The sequence below is a fragment of the Ambystoma mexicanum genome, chromosome 5q (assembly GCF_040938575.1).
Source record: "Ambystoma mexicanum isolate Mex_15411 chromosome 5q, UKY_AmexF1_1, whole genome shotgun sequence".
Classification (NCBI taxonomy): domain Eukaryota; kingdom Metazoa; phylum Chordata; class Amphibia; order Caudata; family Ambystomatidae; genus Ambystoma; species Ambystoma mexicanum.
The window spans coordinates 67,996,634-68,022,889 of record NC_090933.1 but is presented as its reverse complement, the minus strand read 5'-3'; the positions used below and the strand labels follow the sequence as shown (position 1 = coordinate 68,022,889).

Genomic DNA, 26,256 nt, shown 5'->3' with positions numbered 1-26,256 from the left:
CAACCAATCGTCCAGGTAGGGGTAGACCTGAATCCCCCCTTTTCTGAGATACGCTGCCACCACCACCATCAGCTTGGTGAAGACCCTCGGGGCGGAGGTCCATCCGAACGGCAGGACCTGAAACTGAAAATGCGAGTCTCCAACCGCGAACCTCAGGTACTTCCTGTGCTTGGGATGAATCGGCACATGAAAGTAAGCATCCTTGAAGTCGAGAGACACCAACCAATCCTGAAGTTGAAGGGCCTGGAGGAGTAAACATCTTGAACTTGTCCTTCCTGAGGAGCTTGTTCAAACCACGCAAGTCCATGATGGGTCTCAAGCCTCCGTCTTTTTTCGGGATCAAAAAATATGGGGAATACCATCCCTTGTTCCTCTCCGCTACAGACACCAGTTATATTGCGCCTTTCTCCAGCAGGGACAGTATTTCCTGCGCAAGGAGCTGATCCGGACGCTTCAAAGAGAGTTTCCCTGGTGGATTATCGTGAGGCCTCTGCCGGAAAGAAAGACAGTAGCCGTGGGCTACGATCTCCAGAACCCACACATCTGAAGTAATGGCACTCCATTCTACAAGATGCTGCGCCTGTCTTCCCCCAACGGCGAACCATGGGACATGGCCTCATGGCTGAGCTGACGGGACTGCGGCAGTGCCTGAGGGTAAAGAGGCAACTGCCCGAGCGGCTTTGGCACCTCGAGTACCTTGCTTTCCACCTCTGGTACTCCTACGTTGGCCCCTTTGACTGGCAGCTCCTCTCGATCTACCAAAGAAAGAGTAGTACCGAAAGGAACCTCCCCTCCAATGCTGTCCTTAGGACGAAAAGGTGGAGGATGGCGTACTGCAGCGCTCAAGGACTTCGCTGCAGCTTTGGAGGTTTGCAACCTCTCAAGGCTCTCGTCAACCTTGCTGCCAAAATGATGGACGCCATCAAAGGGCATGTTCAGAAGCCGGGATTGCACATCAGGAGCAAACCCCGACTTCCGCAACCACGCAAACCTGCGCATCACGGTGCTCGCAGCCATGGATCGGCTGACACAGTCTGCCACGTCCAGACCCGACTGAACGGATTTACACATGGCATACTTGCCATCTTGAACGAGGGCTAGAAAACCACCCCGTTCCTCCCCTCGGTAATATGTTCAGCCGCCAAAGACACACAATGCCACAGAGTGTGAGTGAATCTTGCCAAGGCACAAACAGAGTTGGCTGCCTTTAAAGCCATACCCCCAGAAGAAAATACCTTCTTCGCCCAACCATCAAAGCGCTTGTCGTCCCTATCGGGAGGGATGGTAGGGTACGCAGCCTGCTTCGCTGGAGCCGTAGCTGCCTGCACCACCAAACTCTCTGGAGTGGGGTGCGTAGACAAGTAGCAGGGGTCACCACTGGCTGGACGGTATTTTTCCGGAAGCGACTTATTCACTGCAGGGAGAGTCTCCGGAGCAGTCAAAGCCGCTGCCACCCTTCTATGCAACGCCATATGAAATGGCAACACCAGGTCAGTGGGTGGACCTTGGTCCAGTATATCTGTCAGGTCATCCTGCAGAAAATCAACAGGTGGAGCAGACCACCCCAAGTACTCATTCACCCTCTACATGAGACGTCGATCTGAGGATTCAGGCCTGCCAAACTACCGGAGAGGCGTCAAGACCACTGGCGTCATTGTAAGGAATGACGCAGGTCTTCCATTTCACTGTGACCAGACAACAGGTCATCAGGAACCTCAGGAGGCACAACCCCCTCCTCATCCGACCCTTCTTCCACCTCTGAAATGTAATCCAAAGGCTTGAATAAATCCATCCTGGGGGGATGACTAGAGAAGGGCTCAAAAACCAGCCTCACTGACTTACTGAGAGCCTTCCACAGAGTTTCCACAGCCCTCCGGGGCACCTTTGGTAAATTTTCCTCAAAAGGCGTGGAGGGCGCTGATGGAATTGTCGTCGACCGAGGCACCGCCCACTTCGACAACGGCTTCGAGGCTGGAGCATGTCCTTCGAAGCCTCGGCACCGATGGCGTCGATGACTTCTTCGGAGCTGGAGCTTCGAGAGAGTCCCTCGATGGGCACGGTGCCAAAGGCATCAATGCCTTCTTAGAAGGCCTCACAGGTTCCGACGGTCTCGAGGGCGTCGAGGACCGGGACCTGGCATGGCTATGGCGATCAACCTTGTCCGATCGGGACCTCGGCGGCTCCCGATCTACGCGCCGACCACCCAAGCCCGAAGGTGTGCGAGCGTTGGCTCTAGCTCATTCCTTGCCTGCTTCTCTCGAATGCGCGGACGGAACGGTGCTCTGCGATTTGAAAATCGCCATCATCTGCTGGCGGAATGCGTCCCATTCGGCCGGCGATGAAGACTTGGTGACGAGGACGGGGAAGGCGACTGGTGACGGCGCTTCCAAGAATACCTAGAAGAAGCAGAGGAATGGTGGGGCCCACTCCGAGATCGAGACTCCGTGGACTTACGCCGACGCGGAGAGTCGCCCCTCGAGTCGTCGGTCGAAAGTCCAGCAGATTTTGACTTACTGGTTTTAGATACCCTACCTACCGTTAACAACTTCTTCCGCTCCCGCAAGGCCTTCGAAGTCAAGGACTGGCAGTCATCGGTGGCGTGGCTTTCGCCGAGGCACCAGAGGCAGATGTCGTGCAGGTCCGTGATGGACATTTTGGAACTGCAGTCCCGACACTTTTTGAAGCCCGACTTCGGGGTAGAAGAAGAAGACATTTTCTCAAACTTTCGCAATTGAAGTAGAAGCATTGAGCGTGCCGAGATTCCAAAGCGAACACGTAAAAACAAAACTGAGGCTAGATAGAACATCTGGTGATATCGACCATCGACGGAGGCCTTCGAGGGACAGCGTATCGACGTCATCGACGCAGGACGCCTACGCCGAAAAAGTTTTCCGAAGCAGCACAGCTGTGGTAATTACTGTCAAAGATGTGGAATGCGTTGGAGGACACAATCCCCTCGAAACTCCATCTTGCCTTGGGCCAGACTCAGGAGTCTGTATTATAAAGTTAAGGCCAAACCAACCAAAGTATAAAACTTACCACTCACACCAAATCCATCTAAAATCCTCAATACAAAGAGAAAAGTAATAAAGGAAATCTGACAGTAGCAGATATATATGCCCATTGATAAAGACTCCAGGGGACGTTGCACGCATGCTGAGAAAGGCACACAATTAACGATGACCGCTCTACTGAGTGGGAGAAGGAATGGACGCATGTCTGAAGAGCTTCGCCACATTAACAGTCGGCTGACCAGATGAAAGGAGAACACTATCATTTGAAACAGTAAGGCTGATGACACTATGCAGTAAGCTTGGAGGCCAAGACACTAGCATGGGAGCAGCGAAGTAACTTCCTTGAATGACCCAAGAAAGGGCTAATAACAAAAAGGAGCCACTCCCCATCGGGGACCGCCGTCTAAGTCGGGAGAAAATAGGAAGAGCTAGTACGGGCACACCACCAGTCCACTGGCGCAGGCACATGAGACACTTAGCGCCCAGGGTCCACACGGAAGCTGCACATGTGGCATACACGTGTCATTGAGACCCACCCACCACGCATACAGACACCACGATATTGTGACACCTCAACAGTATGAGAAGGAGAGAAAGCAGTGCTCAGGCCCCAGGAAGCGCAGGACGAATAACGCATTAACGACCGGAAGAAGAAAAAGGGGAGGATTTGGCCCCACAAGGACAGCCATTGCATCTTTTTACCAGCACTGAAGACCGAGTATGCCCTATGTGATAGCTGTAAGGCAAGTAGAATGTGATAGCATGCCCAGTAGGCCCATCAACAGCCCGGTGTATAGCAAAGTACTGTATTGAAGGTCAAGCATTGCGGCTGATGCCAGGGGTTGTCCATAGGCAAATAAAATCGGAGGCCTCCCGGCAGATCAAACTAAGGTCAGGATTGCTGACCAGAAGCTGTGAGAAGAAACAGAGGGGCTGTTAAGCTAGTGCAGCCTTGTGGAGCTTGGGAGGGCAACAGCGATAAGATGGCGTTGAAAAGCAATAAAGGCTAAAGCAAGCAGTCCACGCTGGAAGCATTTGCAAAAGGTCAAACAAGCCCAGTTGAGAACAGCGGTGACGATAGGGAGACAGGCTCCACCACGAGCCTCAAGGAAATTACAGCTCTGGGAAATCAACAGATATTGAACGCTATAGCAGCACTGCAGGCTACCCTGGAATCCAAGATCGAAGTGAGAATTGACATTGGCCTGTTGAGGCAAGATGTTAGAGCCCTGGCAGAGCGTACGGGCAAACTGGAGGAACAGGTCCAAGAAAACTCCACAGCGAGAGAGCAAACGACAAAAGATATCCTGATACAGAACGTCAAGTTGCTGGAAGACGGGGCGGAGGACACAAGAGGGACGGGCACGCCAGAATAACATCAGGATAGTGTGTCTGCCTGAGGGAATGGAGGGGTCCGACCCTACCACTTATGTAAAAAGTGTGTTATTGCAGGAAATAGGTGCTGGAAACTTAACTCAGGATTTCACTTTCGAGCGTGCGCTCCGCTCTCCGACCAGAAAATCGCCGCCTGGAGCTCTGCCCAGGCCCATCATTGCCAAGGTCCTCAATTATAAGGACAGGGAGAAGATCCTCGCCTTTTCGAGAACCAGAGGGTGTTAGGCAGAATCCTGTGCAGTTCCCTTGGGGAACACTGCAAAAAGATTAAGACTACAGGAGTAAGCAGTAAACCCAAGGTAGCAGTCTGCACCACCCAGATTTACCTGGTAGCTGTGGCCGAGCAGTCAGACTTCTCTCAAGAAGAGTAGGGCAGTATGCAGAGTATACACAATAGGGCCAAAACACAGTAGAGCAAACAAACACTGACCAGAGCTTTGTATAAAAAGTATATAATTATTTTTTTAAAACACACTTTATGGCATATACTAGCACTCTCAATCAAAAGCAAATTAAAACAGTCAGGTAAAGTAAACACACCTCCCCTAATAGTTATGAGACAAGTCAGTGTTAAAACACTACTATTTGTTAGAACAGATGTGAGCGCTTAACCAAGATGGCACTTTGATAATGTAGTTAAAGGGAGAGAAAAAGGCAGAGCATAAGAATAAAACAGTTCCCAACACTTAAGAGTTCAGAGCAAGGGGAGAAAGGCAGGTTCTACTGTAGAGCCAAAGTTCATAGGCCAGGCCCACTTTAAATGGAGCAAAGCGAAATGTGCCCAGGATCACACTGTTTAAAGTGCACTGAAAGTCTTTGCAGAGTATTCAAAAGAGGTTGGGGTGATTCAAAAGATATAGTTAGAAGGCCTGGAGCCAACCCAGTTTAGAAGCCAAGGATTTAAGTGTCACCTTTAGCAATCTGTAGAAAGGGAGGCCAGGCAGGACAGAGTACCTTAATGAGAAAGGAAGCTCCAGCGGGGGCAGTTGTTCCTGGAAGTGGTTGAAGTTTGTGGTTCCAACCAGGGGATAAGAATATCTCGTTGAGGAGGAAACGGGGAGTCGTTGCACTGCGCAGGGATGAAACCAGCCGCAAAGTTCCCGATTAAAAGGTGCGGTCCTTTTATGCGCGGTCAAAAGTGGTGAGCTTGGCTATCCAGCCGCCAATGCGAAAAGGGCGAACTGGTTGATCCCACCAGCTCAGGGGAAGAAGACTCGTCCAGTAGAAGATCTTCTCTTGTCGTTGGGAAAGTGGTGAGGTGGTTGCAGCAGGGATTCACTGGTGGTGTCGTCGTTGCAGATGGCTCAGCTTCTTCGCTCTTTGGATTCTTAGGTCCTGTGGCGACTTCTGAAGTTTCAGTCCCAAAGGGCCTGCTTTTATGCAGAAAAACCCCCATTCATCAGCTTAGCTGTCAATCACACATGCTAAGTGGAAAGCCAGGCAGCTCACCACTGGGCCAATCAGAGTAGAGTGCAACTTGGGTTGCTAAGGCAACGCAGTCCAGGGTGCCAATTCCCCCCTCCACCCTTCCTGTGGAACCCAGACAGAGTGGCACCATTTGGAGGGCTTCTGTGGAGAAGCCCGCCAAAATAGTGGAACAAAGGGCTCGACCTTGGTCAGAGTTACAGAGGTGGACACAAACGCCATTTTAGAATCGAGTTCTGGCAAAAAGACCCAACCGGTGATTTAATATTAAATAAATAAACCGGCGGTATCTTTAACATTGCACCAAAAAGTGGTGCGTTTAAAATCAATGGGAGAATCCCATAGAGAATATTCCGGTGGAATATTTTGCGTGGTAACCACTGCCACCAGCCAGAAACTCGACGAGGGGGACGCGACAGTGCCCCCCCCCGAAAACAGACCCAGGGGCAATCGAATTACCCCTTACCAGTACTTCCACTGATGGTTTGTACTGGTTCTGTTCACAATTTTGGACTAGTAAAGCCAATGGTGACTTTACATGCCCTGGGAGACAGTAGTTAGTCCCAGGGTATGGAGTCTATGTTTGGGGGTCACTGTGACACCCCTGTGGTACTGCACTGAGGGTGCTGTGAACCACACATACAGAAAAACAGATGATACCCTATGGAGTAAAAAGAAACCCCATAGCCCATAAGCACATAAGTCAAAGACATACCTCAAATCATGAGTGGGAGTAAGAGTTTCACTCTTAGCAGGAGAAAAAAACAAACCCCAAAAAATCCATCAAAGCTGCTGGGGGACTCACTAGGTTTGAGATATTAGCCTTATAAGAGAATTCTCCCTAACAGAGGGAACATACAAAGAGCCTCAGCAAAGCTAATATTCCCGGACTATACCTTTCAAGTGCAAAAGAGGCAAGCCCAATTTATTTTTACAAAAGCCAGACTCAAAAAATCAGGCATGACTTTGGCTGACCAACGAGGAAGCCAGAAGATGCCGAGAGGTCACATGACAGGAAGCCAGACGGATAAGGAACGTATCATAGGGCGCCAGGGGATGTATATAAACATTGGTCCTGGGGAAATCGCTTTTAGAGCGCACGGATACTGCTATTGATAGCTGAAGCTAGAAGCAGGAGCATTGCAGAACAATCACAGAAGCCAGGTAGAGGGAACGCAATAAGCAGACCCTTTGACTACCCCACGCCTGTTTTCTCTTAGGGTACTCGATAGTACCCACCTGCTGGGCACCAGGAGTCCAGTCCCCGGATTTGAGCCCGCGGAGCAGAAGTGGGGAAGTCTTGTTTGTTTGTTTATTCATTTGTTAAGTCACCAGACTCGTGAGTAAAAGGGTGCAGCAATATGGAAATGCAAGACTTGCATCTTAACATGCTTAGGATGGCTGGACAATTTCAGTTTGAGAGTGGTTTGATGTTAGTTGAGGGAGGGGGGGGCGTTACACAAGGGGGAGGGAGGGAAGCCTGGTATTAGCGCATGCAGTTTACGCAAGACCAAGACGTGACCCAAAGCAGAGCTGAGGCCCTACCAAAACCCAAAGGTAATAGCAACCTCAGGGTGCACATAAAACCAGACGAGACGTACAGACAAGCATTAAGATCACACCAGGGAAGCAGAGAGCTTAATCAGGACTAAGATTGAAAAGATGTGTCTTAATGGCCTTTTTGAAAGAGGCATAGTTGTCGATGAGGCGAATGGAAGCAGGAAGAGAGTTCCAGAGAAGTGGAGCTTGGACTTCGAAGCTAGTGCCACCAAAGCGGACCAATTTGAATCTTGGCTGGACCAGTGTGGGGGCAATAGATGAATGAAGATTTCTGGTGGATGTCTTGCTCTTAGTACAATCCAATAGATATGCTGGGCATGAGAGGGATAGACACTTATGCGCTAAATTGAGGATTTTGTGAGGTAGTCTTTGCCTGATTGGGAGCCAATGTAGGGTTTTCCTGAAAGTAGAGATGTGTGTATGACGAAAAAGCTTGAAGATGGCACGTACAGCATTATTTTGTGTAACCTGAAGGGCATTGATATTCAGAGAGGTGGTACCGGCCAGCAGACTATTGCAGTAATCTAGCCTGGAGTTATTATATGATATGGCATTTATAATGCGCCTATACACAAGTGTTTCAAGTCACGACGAGGCAAGGGAGGGGGAACAAAGGGAGGACAGACAACGATCCTACTAGGCCAGGTGTCATTCAGATCACCAAAGTGCATGGGATGGTGAAGGGGGAAAGTGCGGGGTGAGGGGGAAGGGACAGTGCAGTACATGGGAATAGAATAACAACAATAAGTAAAAGTAACGGCCAGCAGGTGGCAAGTGCAAAGGTAAGTGCAGACATCAGGTGCCAAGTTATGGTAATGGGACTGTAGGGATACAGAAACAGTCCCCAAGTGTGGGGGTTGCTAGGCAGGCAGTGCAGGTGTGTGCGACTGGTGGGGGAGAGACCTGGGCCTGAGATCAGAGGGTGGCCAGGTAACCAGTGGAGTTTCAGCCAGGAGGTCAGCAGGGGCGAGGATAAGAAAAAGCAGAAGCAAAGAGAAAGGTTTTGAGGTGCTTCCAGAACCGGAGATGGTTCTCCTCAAGTCTCAGGGAGGCTGTTCCAGAGGGAGGCCCCAGCCGAAGAAAGGGATCTACCACCAACTCGTTGCTTGAAGAAGCGACTGGCCTTGATGAGTTGGAGGCAGATGAGCGAAGAGCTTGAGAAGGAAGATATTTAGGAAGAGAGAGTTGAAGGTATTGAGGCCCCAGAAGGCTTTGTGGACAATGCAGAGGGTTTTGAACTTAAATCTCGCAGAAACTGGAAGCCAGTGCCGAGATTTCAGTCCTGGAGAGACACGATCCCTGGGCTTGAGGCCAAGGACAAGTCTCGCAGTCCTGTTCTGGAGGAGTTGCAGAGGACAGAGAGTAGAGGCAGGCAGATTTAGAAAGAGGCTGTTGCAATAGTCCAGCCTAGAGAGAACCAGAGCTCTGGAGACTGTGAGCTTCTGGGGGAAGGAGAGGAAATGGAAGAATACCTCTGAGGAGGTGCACCTGGTAGTGGGACTTTTTAGAGACCTCAGAGATGTGAGGAAAGAAGGAGAGCGTGGAGTCGAAGATGTCCCCGAGGTTTTTAGCCTCACAGGTGGGAGCAGGAAGAGGACCAAGGGAGGCTGGCCAGAGAGTGACAGGAAAGAAGGGAGCGGGTGTTCCGATGAGGAGAATCTCAGTATTACTGCATTAAGGCAGAGGTCATTGGCAGCACAGCACTCCTGGATAGCAGACAGACAGACAGTCAGTGATGAGAGAAGAGGTGGCCAAAGGTAGCCTGAAAATGAGCCGAGTGTCATCCGCATAGCACTGAAAGTTGGGGCAGAGAGCGGCAATGCTGTGGGCAAGAAGTGGTAGGTATTGGTTGAACAGCCAGGGAGAGAGGTTAGACCCCTGTGGGATACCACAAGTAGAGAAAAAGATAGCGGAGAGGAAGGACCCAAGTTGGACCTGGGATGGTCGGACAGAGAGGAAAGAAGTCAGCCATGCCAGGGCCTGACCGGTGATACCCAGGTTATCACAGAGACATTTGAGCAGGATAGCATGGTTGACCGTGTCAAAGGCAGAGGAGAGATCAAGCAAGATGAGGAAACAGGGGGTGTTAGAATCAAGGATGGAGAGCAGGTCTTCACGGATGTTCAGGAGAGCAGTTTCCATGCTTGACAGCAAAGCGCAGTTTTCCGCTGTGATGAAAGGTCGAACAAATTGTATGCGCTTGTTAATGAAGCCGCATGCCGACCTAATATAAGATACGTGAGGCCTCATAGAAGTTTGTCATCTAGGATATCTCCTAAGGTTTTCCCTTTCTTCGAAACTTTCTTCTAGTGTCATCCGCAATCAGAACGTCTGATTAGTCGCAGGTGAGCTTACTCCGCGTGTTCTTGGTGGCGACGTTCATGAGTTTGGTTTTAGTGTTGTTAAGGGCTAAAGTGTTGTGGGCCATCCACTTCTGTATGGTGTTCAGAGCGGTGAGGTCCCGCTTGTAGTGCCCACTGAGCTGAAGAACAACCTGGGTATCATCAGCGTAGTTGGTATATTGGACACCCAGGCTGTTCAACAGATTATGCAGCGGCCGAATATAGATGTTAAAAAGGAGTGGCTAAAAGCAGGAACCTTGAGGAACACCGCAGGTTTGTGTATTGGGGTCAGAGTGATCATTCCCCATACAGATCCGTACTGTACAGGGTCCCAAGAAGGAAGAAATCCAGTTGGATTCGCAATCCATAGTGGGAGTCACATTATTACAGGAGACACACTTCAACGTACAGACAGAAGGGAAACTGGCTTGAACATGGGGCGGGGTGGTGGTTGGTTCCACATACTCGACATACGCTAGGGGAGTATTCATCTGGATAGCCCCATGCACCCCCCTCAAAGTGTTGAGCACTAAGATTGATAATGAAGGGAGGATGGCTATAATACACTGTATATTAGAAAAACGGGAAGTATGCATAGTGAATACCTACGCACCCAATCATGACGCCACAATCTTTTTTTAAGTCACTTTAAGCGAGACTGGGTGCCTATAGGAATGGAGTCATGATATGGGGAGGAGGTTTCAATTGCACCCTTAACACCACATTGGACAGATCAGACACACGGTACAAAAGACCGTCCCCCACCCGCTAAGATCCTTGGTACCCTTCTGGACCATTTCCAATCAACAGATGTCTGCAGGTCACTTCAAAGGGATGCCAGGGAATACTCATTATTCAACCCCACATAGAATTCACAAGAGACAAGATCATTTATTCACAGTAGAGGAACATGTGGATAGGACCCTAGCTAGATATTCCGCCTCTGTAAATTCTGTCTGACCACGCCCCTCATCTAACGACATGCAGGGTCACTGCCCCGAGACCGCTTATACCTACTTGGAGACTTAGAAGTGAGGCATTATTGGACAAGGCATTCAGTGAACATATTAGGAAAAGTACGGTAGACTTTCTGGATGTCAACGAGGGCAGTGTCAACAAAGTAGGCATGATTTGGGAAACGTACAATGGGGTGATGAGTGGGGAAATGATCGCCACATCCGGGGGGAGTACAAAAAAGTATCACTGAAAGTTTACAAGAAAAGGAAGTAAAGCTTGCTGAAATAGAAAGGTAGATGGGCGCTGGGAAGAATCATTTGAAGGAGGAAATCGGATTGAGGCAGGAATGTTTGACACAATGGCTGGGCAAGTTCAGTTTCACAACATCGAGTGAAGCTACGCACAAAGGGATAAACCTGGAAGAATGCTTGCTTGGTTATACAGAGATAGGAACAAAACATCCCCGATAAACTGCATTAAATCCCCAGTTGACGTAGAGGAGAATACTCAGACAGGTATTAACAAGGTGTTTTCGGAATACTACCAGAGCCTATATGCAGACCCCCAGGACGATCAGGCAGGCGAGCTGCAAGATGCGCTAGACCCGATTACCCTACCACACTTAGATGAACAGCAAACGAATATGCTGAAAGAGCCCATAACCCCAGAAGAAGTTTTAGCCAGAATTGGAGCAGGCACAGACGGGTTGCCAGGAGAGTTTTATAAGTCATATGCTGGTACGTTAGCCAGAGTATTCAATGAAGCCTATGAACTGGGGATCCTCCCGGACAGCATAAGAGAAGCCTTAATAATCCTGCTCTTCAAACCCAATAAAAACCCAACAGACTGTGGGTCCTAGAGACCCGTCTTTACTGAATAAAGATAGTAAAATTCTTACTGCAATTCTGTCGGGTAGACTCAGGTACGTAATAACTAAGATTGTACCCAAGGACCAGAGAGGATATGTACCAGGCAGGATCATCTCGGGGAATCTACGAAGGCTACATCACATTATACACAGTATAAAAGGGAGAGCAGAGCACTGCACTGTAGCTTCATTAGATGCAACCAAATCATTTGATTCGGTCCATTGGGACTTGTACGCTACTATAATAATGATGGGAATAGGACCACACTATCTGAGATGGGTGAAGCTAATATACACAAACCCTATGGCCAGGGTGCGGACAGGATCTACCTTTTCAGATAGGCGGCAGCTACATAAAGGCACAAGACAGGGTTGCCCTCTATCCCCAGTGCTATTCATTATGGCAGTAGAACCTATAGCAGCATTTCTACAGCGGGAATACAGTGAGGCCGGTATAGACATTGACGGGGTTAAGCATGTAGTGTCAATGTATGCAGACGATCTGCTATTGGATCTGAGCAACCCTGCAGAAAATCTACCATATATACTGGAGGTGCTGGATAATTTTAGTATATTGACAGGGATCGGAATGAACAAGAACAAATCCTGCCTAGTCCCGCTGGCAAAATCAGTGGAGTACTGAGATGCGGGGCTGCCGGCCCTACCCCTGCCGTGGTGTATGAACTCCTTTAGATATCTAGGGTTAAATATATATCGCAACCCTAAAACGTGAGCACGAACACATTACGGGCGAAAGAGAGCCTGGTTAATTCGATGCAATTCTGGGGTAAATTGCCATTATCAGTAATGGGAAGGGTGGCTGTATTAAAAATGGTTGCGCTACCAAGGCCGTTGCATTGTTTCAGAAATATCCTGTATAACATGCCCAGGAAATTCTTTCCAGACCTCGACAGAGAATGCAGAAGTTTCTTATGCCGGGGGTAGGTGGTGGGTCTGGGGGGGAGCACAGAGTGGCACTCAATATACTGCAAAGGGCCTACGCGCAAGGCGCAATGAAAATCCCTAATTTTGAGCTGTACTTTCTCGCGTGCCAGTTGCAGTATGTGGTGCATTGGATGGCTGATGACCCCACGTCAGAGGCATTCCTTCTGCAGCCGGCACTAAAAAGACTATACCTGAGAGACTTACTTTGGGTCCCTCCTAGGGAACCACACGCTCACTCATACCTAGTGCAGTTAGGAATACAGATATGACAGAGGACCTGCAAAATCATGAGAATTAAAGACCTGGTATCAGGTGGTGGTAGCACCAGAAATACAGGGATTTAGAGCAAAGGTGCAAGCACATTGGGAAACCTGTGGGGTAGCTACGAAAGGAGACCTAAGGAACGAAAATAGATGGCTTGAATTTAAGGAACTGCATGATTCCTCAGGCATACATGAAGGTTAATTCCTGCCACAGAGAACCATGATAAACATAATGAAGAGTAGGTAGCCTATGATAACAGAGGAGATAGTAGGATGTGAAGATATAGAAACAATCAGAAATATCTCTGAGGGGAGGGTCATGCCAAAACTAGGATATATTAGGTACTTTTAGAGTGCAACTCGAAGAGTGAATTGAAATGCAGGAGGGGATGGGCAAAATAATTGGGGAAACCTTTTGAAGACAAAGAATGGCAAAGCATAACCCTATATCACAAAAAAAGTCAACAGAAATGCTAGACTTCAGCTGCTCCAACTCTACATTGCACAGAGAGGGCAAACCTGAACACTTGCTCCTTTGAATGTTGCTATTTCTGCTGGCGTCAGATATGTAGGCAAGTCAACGCAGGCATGTTAAACATGTTTTGGGAATGTCAGAGTGTACAGGAATTATGGAGGGACGTAGCAAATAAAGTGGAACACCAAACAAAAAGCAATGGGGAAGATCAAAGACCCAATATACCTGTTGGCCAAACGAAGCATAGCCATGCAGTAGAAAGCCGCAAATGGACCGAGTACCAACAGATGGTGGTGGGAAGACCTTAAAAAATGGTCATCGCTGAAACAGGGGTCTGGGAAAAAGCACTGCGGGAGCAAAAACAAGTACTTGGTGTAGACATACTATAGTGGATCACCCTTACAATAACATTGTTCGAGAGTAGCAAGTGCGGAAGTGCAGCCCAGACTACACAAGATCAAATTGTGGCAAGCGGATCACAAACTGAAAACTGAATGTTACAAGACTATACTCAGGCTGGGGAGGGTGGGCTGGGAAGTGAATGGGGGTAGAGTTTTAGTAGTTTGTTAAGAATGTGATTATATATGATACCACATTGGCGTTGTTATATGTTCAAAAAACCAAGATAATAAAAAACAAAAATGTGTTAGAGATCTCCAACAAACTTTTGCAGGCATTTTAACTCAAATATATGCATAGGTTAGACATACTTCACTGCAGTGATGACAACATTGCGCTTTGGTTCATTATCGTAGCTCATACTTTCAACCGCATACACTTCTGCTAAATCATGGATGACCTTCCGGTGATCTCTGTTCATTGGTGGAAAACAGTGGCTCTTTTTGGTCTGCTTGCCCTAAATTAAAAAGAGAATAGATTTCAAAGACACAGTAAGTAGAGGTTGGGATGTATTAACGTGAAAATAACCATAATTGTTTCACACATTACAGAACACAGTATTTACTTTTAGTAATGCTCTACTGATGGCTATGCTAATACCTCCAAAGATTCCTCTTCTCATAAGTACACTTCTAGGCATAGACTGATCGGGAAACTTGTTATACCCACTCGGGGCTGCAGCACAGTTCGGTCAATGGTGCATCAACATGCAGGGAGGTATTGCACCAGTAGTTTTATCAAGCCATGTTTGTACCTACACCTCAGTGTTTTGATCCGGGTCTCTGACTGACTAATGCATTCACTACAGGGGCCTGTGTTTGACCTCATGGTCACAGGTTCGAATTCCATCAGGTCCACTTAGCCCTTCATTCTTCTGAGGTTGATAAAACAAGTACGATTAAGTTGGGTAACAGTAAACATCTGTTATCTGCCAATAGCACCAAGGTGTAGCCTTGCGCTCAACAAATGCACCTGTTATGTAATGCATCGTCCCCCAGTCACAGGCGCATAGGAATGGTGAACATAACAAGAAAAAAAACTTACAAATAAATCAGACTCCAGGAAAGGAGTAACTGTTGAAGAATCGTGGTTGGAATAATTTATCCACAATACCAAATGTATTCAAATTGTTCTAAAGTAGACATTAAACTGCAGACGATGATATGGCCCAACAGCAGGTGCAAAATAGCCCTGCAGACACTATACAGACCTGTCAAACTCTACTATGCAGTTTCACAGCTAGAAAACCTAGCAAGATGGCTTTTGGGTGAGGAAACATTGTAAACCAGACATTGTAAACCAGACTGATGAGACACGCAATCACACCCTACACCATGAAGGATACCATGTGGGCACACTTAGATAATAGGAATCCCCCATTGCTTAGGACATTGCGTCCAGATCTGGTCCCAAACATGGAAAAAAGTAATGCTGTTGGACTTGGAGCTCTTTAGATGCATGCAATGGATGGGTCGCAGAATAACTGACACCAAATAATCGAACCAACTCAGGAAGATGGCAAAAGGTTTCCGTTTTAATATTCATTGTCTAAAACAGGGAGTTACAACAAACATCAATGGACGTTCGCTCAAGTCTGTCATACATTTCATTAAAAAATCACAGTTATATGGTAAAAACTCGTCATACGCGACGTCATACTATGTGGCAAATAAGAAACATCTAAGAGGGATTGTGATACGCTCAAGGGGAACATCTAAGTATATTTTCTATAGTGGGTGGGACTGCGATTGGGTGGCTGTCAGGTGGCCAACTTGTGCCCACCTCTAGTGCAAGTCATCTTCAACATTATTAAGTACACAGTATATCATTGGATCTCAAACTATAAGGCCCTTCGTTATATGGCCCTCTACAATTGGTTGGCACACTCGTGCCATGTCTGGAACATTCTGTTCACTTGGCAGCACGCAAGCTCATAACAAGGTGCCAGGAGGTAGACATGACTTTACCTCCCCACCCAATTAGCCCAACGTCTCTCTTCACCCATGCCTTCTGTCATGAAGATTATCTTTGAACTTGGCGTTGCAGTGTATTTGTGTCTCTTGGAATATAAAAGAGTGCGGGCACGCACTATTTTAGTTTGGAAATTCCATCAACTCTATTTCCATCCTTGGCTCATGTGACAGGAGACCACAATTCGGACCATTTTGCAGCCTTTAAATGTGTTAATTGAATAAACCTTGGCACGCTTGGTGTTCTTTCTTTGCACCTTAACAAGGGATGATTCAGTTTCTCATGATTGCTGCCTTCGAGAATAGATAACCAGTCTTGGCTGCCTTTAGCCTTGACACCAGGCCCTCCAGCTTTGCCATTCAAGTCCACAATCTCAGCTAATTATTTGCTGCAACATAGTTATCGACATTTCCTCTACATGGGTCTGGGCAAAAATAATGTACGACACCGATGTCCAGCTTCTACACAATGGCGGCTCCGCCTGCAGTCTATTCACTACATATAGCCAGCTTCTAAGATCACTTAATCTACGTGCGTTGCTGCATCTGGACAGTTATTAAATTCCTTGCATTTTCTGCAGTGCATCACCCACATGCAATCTTCTTTTCTCATATTAAAGTTTACTCTAACTTTAACTTCGTCATCAGTTTTATACGGTCCATACATTCTCCTCAGCCAGTCTACTTCGTGTGTCACGCTCGTCTCTTGTGCCGTCACATGCCCCTCTTTTGCTTTTTCGTATATTCCTTTGGGGAGTTCCTCCCTTAGATTATCATCTCTTCAGGAACACATTTGATAAGGCTTTCCAAGAGTTTATCTTCTTTCGAATATTCTCTGCGGTATGGTCACAACTGCTGGTGTCAGGCATGGCACAATCTCATGCTCCCAACATACCGGAAGTAGGGGGGCGGGAATTCCTGCAGAGGCATTCAGCTTCTCCCTACATTGTGAACACCCTACTGCTCGAATCTTCATCTAGGAGCCAGGCTTAAACTACTGTGATGAGAATCCGATGGACTCATCACTGTTTTCCCAGCTGTGACCTCCTCCCATGTGGCCAGGGGACAGCAGGTGCTACCTGACCCTAACCCTGGGGGCGCTATATGAGGAAGGATCACATGGGGGGAGACAGCCACTAGAGGGATTTCATTGGATGAGACACAGTATCCCACCATTTGCCCATGGAAAAGACCCATTGATACCCGATACCACAATAGCCAATTGCCATGCATCTGTTCGCCTTCGCCCCCCCGCCACCCGTTTAGGGAAAACAACCCTTTTCCCAACACCTTTTGGGCCAAACTCCCACCCATGGTCTTAAAAGTAAAAGCTCCAAGAAAACCTTTTTCAGTTCTATTTTCCTTCATATGCAACTGATCTTTCATATAGAATAATTGAGAGAGATTCTCAAGTACTATGCATCAGTTTATATCAGTCGACTCCAATTGCCACAACTGATTACTGAGACAAGGAGGATGAAAGAAATGATGAAGAACAGAAGGAGCCTCAAGCTCAATGAGAGTACTAGTTGTTTTGAGAAAGCACATGTGCATGGGACATTTATCAACAGAAACCAAACTATGAGAGGCTGCTCAGGAGAAGACGTCACATCTCCCATGGAGGCATGTGGAAGCTGGAGGCATGAGCCGGTGTGGCGGAACGAAGGGGCTCGCCGGGAAAGAGTCGTTGCCTGAGCAAGCAGAGTTGCAGAAACGCCAGAAACCACAAGATGATTCCTGGGCGTTCGGCAGCTGGAGGAAGCAGTGTTACCTTCACTGCAGCCTGGAGGCAAGCAGGCGTGCAGGAGTGCAGCCGTGGGAGAAGCCGGAGAGATGTCAAAGCGGTACAGCGTGGAAGGCAAGCGGCAGAGCTGCGTCATGTGAGTGCGAATGAAGACCCCACACAGAGCCAGTGAGTCAGCCCAAGCCAAGTGGCTACCCCTGGGTGTTTCAGCGACCACGCCAAACATAATTTGAACTTCGTAAAGCCACACAATAACAAATGATAAAAATATTGCAAGTCAAAAAGGCAGAATACGAATACAACCCCTACCAAGATATGAGTGCATGGAATGCCGATATGGGGAAAACTGAAAGTGAACATTCAAAGGACTAGAAATACCAAACCGAGGAAGAGATATATAATGCTGAAGCTAAAGAGAAACCTACAAAAATATGGAAATAAGAAGTCCTAGCAGGAGAGTGTACCAGGCAGTTGGAAGTGCATAAGTAGTTCTGACAGGGAATTATACCAGGCAACTGCAAAGTCCCAAGAAAGGACTATATCTGTTGAATAAAGAGTGTGGTAGTAAACAAGGAACTGTTGCTTATGAATTTAAGAAATCCTGGCAAGGGAGCATAACAGGTAGTCATAAGAAGTATAAGAAGTCCTGGTAAGAAAGTAGACCAGGCAATCTCAAGAGTCATTGAGGCTGGAGAAAATCCAGTGAAAGGGAGAATAACCTCTGGAGCCAAGGTTTGTTCCTCTTGGGGAATTCATTTTGTGTTAAGAAGTAACTTTTTAAAAGAAGGAATTTACAAGGCTGAACAGCTTTGTACCTAACAGGGTTGTTGCAGGGCAAGTAAACACACAAAGAACTGTTAAACCAAGAGACATTGTCATCCCATTGATGAATCCAGGGGCAGGGAACCACATTCTGGAATCAAGGTCCTGTTGCCATGGAGAACATTTATGCTGGAGCGGTTATTTATTTATTTATTTTTACATTTATATAGTGCACAAACAGCCCTTGGGCATCGAGGCGCTGTTACTTGCAAGGAACTTCGGTATATGGGAGGAGTACAGGTTAGACATATGTATACATTCATACATTATATATTTATATAGTCTAGGTAGTAAGGGTTTACAACTTACTAGCATAGGTCACAGAGTTGCAATGATGTGGTAATGAGGGGATTAGGTGAAGAGCAGCGTTTTCACAGCTTTGCGGAATGCCATGTGTGAACTTTCAGCTCATAGGTGTGGTGGCAGAGCATGCCATTGAAGAGCTGCTAGGTATGAGAAGCTGGCTCCTCCTGCTTTCACTCTCTTAATGATGGGCACTGTAAGCATGTTTGTGTAGGTCGGTCTGGTGGATGTAGAAGGGTGTATCCTTTGGGAGAGGTAAAATGGTGCAGTTTGGTGAATACATTTGTGGGTCAGTGCCAGGGCTTTAAAGAGTATTTGCTCTTTGATTGGGAGCTAGTGTGTCTGCTTTCTGGCGGCAGTGACGTGTTCCCTTTTGGGAATGTCCATAGCTGCACGGAGTGCACCGTTTTGGATGACTTGCAGTTTTTTGCAGGTTCTTCGCTCATGTACCCAAGAAGAGTGCATTACAATAGTCTAGCCTTGACCCGGTTATAGCTATTGCTATAGTGGTGCAGTTATCCTTGGATAGGAATGGACTGGCTGCGTTCAGAAGTTTGGCATGGTAGGCCGCTGATGAGGCGATGGCATTGGCTTACCTAGTCATAAAATGGAATCCAGGTACACTCCCAGTGTTTTCACAGCTTCAGAGACTGGGATTTTGATGGAGTTAATGGTGAAGTGGCTAAATTGAGAGTCGAGGTTCTTAAGTGATTGAGTGGGTCCTGTCAGGAGAAGCTCAGCCTTGTCAGAGTTTAGGCACAGTCCGTTTGCCGCCATCCATGTCTGGATGGTGGTGTATATGTCATTGAGGGTTCTGGAGTCAGTGTTCATAGTCACCTGTAAGTGTGAGGAGGATCTGAGTATCATCTGCATAATTGGTGTAAGAGATGCCTAAGGCGTCAAGGATGAGGAAGAGAGGTCATGTAAAGCTGTTGTAGATGGTCGGCCGAGATTTAGGACCCATGTGGCACGCCGCATAGTATGATAGAGGGTGAGGCAGAGGCTAAGTCAGAGAGGACTTGCATGGTCCTTCCTTGTAGGAAAGAGGTGATCTACACAGTAGCATTGGGTGAGAACTTGGCCGTTCATGTCAAGTGGTGGCAGAGGACATTGAGATCAACAAGATCAAATGCCACAGAGAGGTCAAGGAGTATGAGAAGGGCATGTTTACCTGAGTCTCTTGCATCGTCCATCTGATTTTTTAGGTCAAGTAGGGCAGTGCCCTTACTGTGCCCCGGACGGAATCACGATTGACGCAGCCCCAGAAGTTTGTGCTCCTCGATGAATTGTTGCACCTGCAGGTTGTCTGCTTTGTCCAGTATTTTCAGCAGAAATGGGACAGTGGTAATAGGCCTATAGTTAGTAGCTGATGAGGGGTCAAAAGCAGATTTTTTTCAGAAGAGGGCGGACCCAAGCTTCATTGAGGCAGGAGGGAACCTTCCCGATGGCAAAGGAGGCGTTGACGAAAGCTGTCAGAAATGGGGCAAGGGTGCTGGCACAGTCCTTGATGATTGCGACAGGGCAGATGTCCTTTATAATTGGACGGATTTATGCATTTTATGATATTGATCATATTACGTTCCTCAATGGCCTTGAAGGAGAATGTGGTGGAAGTATCTGTGGATTACGGAGTGTAGTGAAGGGGGGGCGTTGGTCAGGGTTTGTCTGGTCAATTGAATTTTCGTTTAGAGGGTGTTCAATTTGTTGTGCATGGCTGCTTGGTTTCTGTTGCACCAGATCTTGTCTATGATAGACTTTTTGATAGGATCTGGAAATCACGCTTATCAGCATCCGAGTGGGTGGTTTGCCATAAGGATATGGCTGCACGTTTCTTAGTATGAAGTTCAAGAAGGTCAGAGGTGAACCAGGCGTTCTTCTACCTAGTGGGTTTAGCTTTCCAGGGTTTGAATGGGGCAATGGTGTCCACAGCTGATTTAATAGAATTGTTATAAGACCGTGCACGGGTCTCTGGGTCGGTGAAGAAGGGGCGCCTTAAGGCTGGTACAAGCTGGTTATGTTTTAGTTCATGAACACTTTTTGCAAACACCAGGTTAAAGACATTTCCATTCTCACCATATTAGTTTGAATGAGGCTCAGGATAGAACATTTGGACACAAGGACGGTTTTGATTTCTGACAACCTGACAAAGACAGATCCTTAGTTTTTGGTTTTAGGTAGAGAAATTCCGCTTAGATCAGGGTCAAAGAGGCATTTTCCCAACCCGTTTATGTTAATAAAAGTCTACACCGAAAACATGACAACTTTGTGTCCCGCTTTCATTTCTGATCCTTCACACTACCGACAACGTTGATGTATTAAATACGAACAGTATGGGAGATGCAGAGGTTGGCTGTGTGGTGAGATTTATTCTTGGACGGCCGTCTACACACCTTAGCAGATTCCCCAAAACAGCCATGACACACAGCCGTGACAGTTCTTAACTTATAGGACCGTGTGTGATACCACTAAATGCACTTGCCACAAACTGCCAGTTCAACCTGCACACAACTCAGTGCTATGAACACTCTATGAGCGGGGGAGGGTCCAAGTATGATAAATTAATAGTTACTCACCGTAGTGACTAACGTACTCTTAGTCCATAGTCCCCTTTCCTCCATACTGTATGGGCGTCCCTCGCGAGGGAGGGGCGACGGAACCTTTTTGACCCGAAAAATCTTCTTCCCCTTTAAATTTCGAGGCACGCAGGGGCGCGTCCCTTGGAGCATGCGCTCGCCTGACTCTGCCCACCGGTGCCACTCCTCAGTTCCCATTGACGCGTCAACAATATTTAACATTGCCTAATGACACCAGTATTATTACGAGGGATTATAGTGGGACGTATGGAGGAAAGGGGGCTATGGACTAAGAGTACGTTAGTCACCACGGTGAGTAACTATTAATTACTCTTACGTCCCGTCCCCTTTCCTCCATACTGTATGGGTGATTACAACTGATTGTAGCCATAGGGTGGCGAGGAGACCCTCCTTAAGCAAACAGGTTTCTTAGAACCGCCTGCCCGAAAGCCGCGTCTGATCTAGAGGCGGCGTCCAAACAGTAGTGCTTACAAAAAGCCGAAGGGGTGGCCAAGATAGCCGCCCTACTGATGACCTGCCACAGCACATGCCGTTGAACGCGATGGCTCTGGCTTTGGCTCTCACCGCATGGGCATGCAAATTGGCTGGCACTGGTTTGTGCTGCCCCTCATAGACCTCCTTGATGGCTTCGACCATCCATCTTGCTTTGGAGGCCTGATAGCTGGGCCTTGATCACCAAAAGTGATAAAGAGGGCGTCCGATTTACGGAAGTCCTTGGTCCTGTCAATGTAGTATTTTAGCCGCGTCTGATATCCAGATGGTGCAAGAGCATCTGAGGCTCATCCTTGGGGTTGGCGAAGAAGGTGGGTAAGACTATTTCCTCATTCAAATGGAAGGAGGAGGTCACCTTGGGTAGGAACGCTGGGTGCGTCCGGAGCACCACCTTGTCCTTGTGAAAGGTAGTGTAGGGCTCTGATGCCACCAGAGCCTGGATTTTTATGGCTCTGCGAGCAGAGATGAGGCTTAGGAGCAGAGCTGTTTTTAGAGTACCCAGCCTGATGTCCGCAGATGCCATTGGCTCGAACGGTTTGTATGCCAAGGGGCCCAGGACTACATTGAGGTCCCACACAGGGTGTGGATTCTTTATAGGCTGGTAGAGCCTGTGGAGGCCTGCCAGATGCCGTTTGACCACAGGATTAGGGGAGGATAAGAGACCCTGCTCCACATTTCTGTAGGCTCCTATGGCTGCCAGATCGGTGCTGCCTGCGTCCACCTGAACTCCGGGGTGGGCGAGGTGTGCTTAGAAGGAGAGTACATCGTCCAACGTGCACTTAAGGGGGTCGATCTCCTTAGAGTCGGCCCAATGACAGAATCTGGACCATTTGCTCTTATATTGGCTCCTGGTAGCTTTGCTTCTGGCGCCCTGGATGATCTCCAGGTTAGCCTGAGATAGGCTCAAGTGTGACCTGCTCAGGAACCACGCTGTGAGGGCTAGCTTGTGAGGAGCGGGTTGGAGTACCCTGCCCCCTGCTGGGTCAGTAGATGAGCTAGACCCCAGCGGTAGGAGAATTGGGGGCCTGTCCTATAGGCTGAGCAGCTTGGAGAACCACTGTCTCAGCCGGCCACCAGGGAGCTATGCTGAGGTGACAAGATTGCTTTATCCTGCAGATCACCCTGTGTACCAGGGGTGTGGGAGGGAAGGGTTATGCCGCCATGTAGTTCGATTGTATCTGGAATGCGTTGCCCAGGGAGCCCGGGCCCTGTCCCTGCCAGGAGGCAAACTGCTGGCATTTCCTGTTGTCCCGGGAGGCAAACAGATCAACTTGGGGTTGCCCCGACCTGAGGAAGATCTCCTTCAGACCAGGTCGTTCAATTGCCACTCGTAATTGTCCGCCCCCAGTCTGCTGAGCCTGTCCGCCTCCAGGTTGGAGTCCCCCGGGAGGTGGACAGCGGTGAGGTAGATATTCTCCAGAGCCCATTCCCACATGATGACAGCTAGGTTGCACAGCGGAAGGGATCTGGTGCCCTCCTGCTTGTTGACATACTACATGCTGGTGGAGTTGTCCGTCTGGATAAGTACTGTCTTGTCCTCTATCACAGGGAGGAAGGCCTTGAGGGCCAGCCATATGGCCTTCAATTCTAGCCAGTTGATGTGGGACTCATGTTCTTGCCGAGTCCATACTCCATGGACCTTGTGACTGTCCAGAGTGGCTCCCCAGCCCTCTAGGGTGGAGTCTGTAGTGACTGTGACCTGCGGGAGCGGCTGCCGGAAGGGCTTGTCCTGCCGCAGGTTGCAAGGTCCGGGTGGAGAGATGTAGGAATGTCGACAGGCTCCGCTTGGGAGCCCCTCTCCTGATTCCATGAGGCTTGCGAAGTGCAACTGTAATCTCCTCATCTTGAGTCTTGTGTGGGGTACAGCCAAGAGGACCAGCGCCATAATACACAGCACATGCTGGTACCACCAGGCCGGGGTCACAGTTCTGGAGAGGAAGTGAGTCGTGGCCCTCTTGATGGCCGTGATCTTGTTCTCCGAGGGAAAGACTTTCTCTGATCCAGTGTCCCAGATGAGGCCCAGAAAAGTCAGGCTCTGCGTGGGTTGCAGCTGAGACTTCTTGAGATTGAGGGTAAACCCCAGGTCGTGGAGTGTTCATGATGAAACAGGAAGACTCCTTCCAGAGCTTCAAAAAACTACTCAAAACGCGTTTTTTTAACCTATTATAGTAATAGGATACATAGATGGCTACAGTTAGCCACCCTTCACTTACCAATAAACCACCTTCAACTGTAAATAAGCAACCTGACCTATGTAATCAATGTCTTTCCTCATTATGTTCATATATAACTAAGATGTCTGTAACTACGCCGTGATGCAGAGGGTTTGGGGGTAAAATAAATGCAAAAAAATAAAATCAATAAATGAGGAAGTGTGGAGTACCGCCTCCGGAGATGAAGCCTGGACGAGCCAGTCGTCCAGGTATGGGCAGACGTGGTTGCCCTGGGCTGTGAGGAGGGCTGCCACCGCATTCATCAACCTGTTAAATACCCTGGAGGCTGAATTGAGGCCCAAGGGTAGCACCTTGTATTGGAAATGGCAATCCATGATCCTGAAGCACAGAAAGGACAGATGCGGCTGCCAAATAGGGACGTGTAGATACGCATCCTTCAGATCCAGGGAGCACATCCAATCTCCCCTGTTCAGTGTCTCCGCAATGAGAGCTGGCGTAACCATCTTGAATTTTTGTAGAGGAAGGGCGAGGTTGAGGGTGGAAAGGTCTAACAACCCTCAGGCCAGCCTGGTAGTTCTTCTGTATGGCAAAAATCCTGGCATAGAAGCCCAAGCCTCGCAGGGATTGAGGGACTTCTTCCACTGTCTGGCTTTCTACGAGCAGATCTCTGCCAACAGAGTTGCTGTCCCAATCTGTGGGAGAAATGGGGAAGAGGGAGCATAGGAAGGGACATGTAGGCGGTACCCCGTGGATACTGCAGAGAGGATCTAGGGGTCCAAAGGTTTTGGTGCCAAAATTGCATGTGGAAGGCAAGCCTGCCTCCCCTGGAGACACGTGGACCCAAAGGGGCGCGTCATACCTTCTTTCCCTCTGAGGCTGTTGCAGAGGAGGGGGGATTGAAAAAAGCCCTGGCCCCCACCCTTTGTTGTTTCCTCCGGTGCTGACTCAGGGAATGGTCAGGTTGTCTGGACCTCCTTTCTTGGAAGACCCGGAACCCTCCAGACGTCCGCCCCTTGTTGGAGCGTTGATGTGACTGGGTGTACGCCTTGGGCATGGCCTTAATAAGAATAAAGACATCGCGGTTTGCAAGCTGTTCTTTTTTATCTAATTCCTCATCTGTGATGGAGTGGAAGAGATCACAAGTCTTGAATGGAAGGTCCAATATGCGTTCCTGGACGTGGGGGTTAAACTTAGTAGCTCGGAGCCAGGCCGTCCTTCTCATGTCTGTGGCGATGCAGATGGCCCGGCCGGAGGTATTGATATGGGACACTGTGGACTCCATGATGTCCTGCGCTACCAGCCTGGCTTCTCCTAATCCCGCCTTAAAGCAAGCTTGGCTGTGTGCCGGAAGTTTCGGGAGGAGGTCTGCAATTTCCTGTTATAGCCTTTGGTTAACGGCTGCCAGCATGGCATCGGCATTGGCTTGACACAGGTGCAAGGAGGCGGAGTACAGCTTTTTCCTGTATGCCTCCAAGATCTTCTCCTCCTTGCCTAGCAGTGCAGAGGACGAGGTGGCTGAGGGCGACTGATGCCGCAGCGATCACGTTAGAGTGTGGTTGAGTATGTGCCGAGATCAAGAATGTATCCCCCTCCAACTGCCTATATTTGGCGTCCAGGAGCCGGTTGATAGCTAGGCCGAGTGTGGCTTGAGCCACCCCTTCTTGGCCAAGGCGACTACGTCCTTCTGTATCATGATGCCCGTTTTGGGGGGGGGGGGTCTTAGGGTGAGGACCTCTGCCAAGACCCCGACCTCGCGCTGCTCTACCTCGGGTTGAGGAAGGCCCAAATACTCTGCCAAACCTGCAAGGCGTTGGTGGAAAGCCCAGGCTGAAGATGGCGTGTCGAGGTCCTCCTCATCTGTGTCCACCCGAGTGCTTGGAGGGTCCGGAACTGGTGGAGTAGTGCTGGGCGCCATGGGCTGCAGAGTGGAGACCGGAGCCGGTGGCTGCTGCGTAGGCTGGTGTGGAACCGCCTGTGCTGTGGGAGGCAGGGAAGCCGGAATCAGAGGAGCCGGCTGAGGCAGCGGAGGCTGCGCTGGGGCCTGTGGCGCCGGAGCCATAGGAGGAATGACTATGGGCGCCGGTGGGATGACGTGGGGGAGCATGCCCCCGATGGCATCCCGGAGTATGACCCCAATCTGGGGTGTTTGCATCAGCCCTAAGAACCTTTCGAAGAACCTGTCCTCTGAGGCTGTAGTGGTGGCAGGAGTTATTGACAGGATGGCCACAGGCTGCTGGAGCCGGGGCACATATTGTCTGGGGTGCAGGGGAAGCCTGCCCTGCACTGCTGATGGATAAACTGTAGGCCACGTACCTGGTTGACACTAGTCCCACCTTGTGACTCGTTCCTCCACCCGCTCTGCCAGAGGGGGTATCGGGCGAGCGGCCATCTTGTCTGGCGCAGTGGCCATTTGGTCAAGCTGCGTGCCACGTGCCAAAGTCGTGGTGCCTGGCTCATCGGACCCAGCCCTGTCCAAAACACTTGGTGTTGGAACACAAGGCCTATCCCGCACTT

General features: G+C 48.9%; 1 protein-coding gene across 1 annotated transcript in view; it reads right to left on the bottom strand.

The window, feature by feature from the left end:
- The window catches only part of NFX1 (nuclear transcription factor, X-box binding 1), a 2,569,209-nt gene that overhangs the window by 232,919 nt on the left and 2,310,034 nt on the right, over positions 1-26,256 (bottom strand). Inside the window, exon 22 of the mRNA XM_069620539.1 lies at positions 13,955-14,100. Coding sequence (XP_069476640.1) covers positions 13,955-14,100 — 146 coding nt within the window. The remainder of the gene's footprint in view (positions 1-13,954; positions 14,101-26,256) is intronic.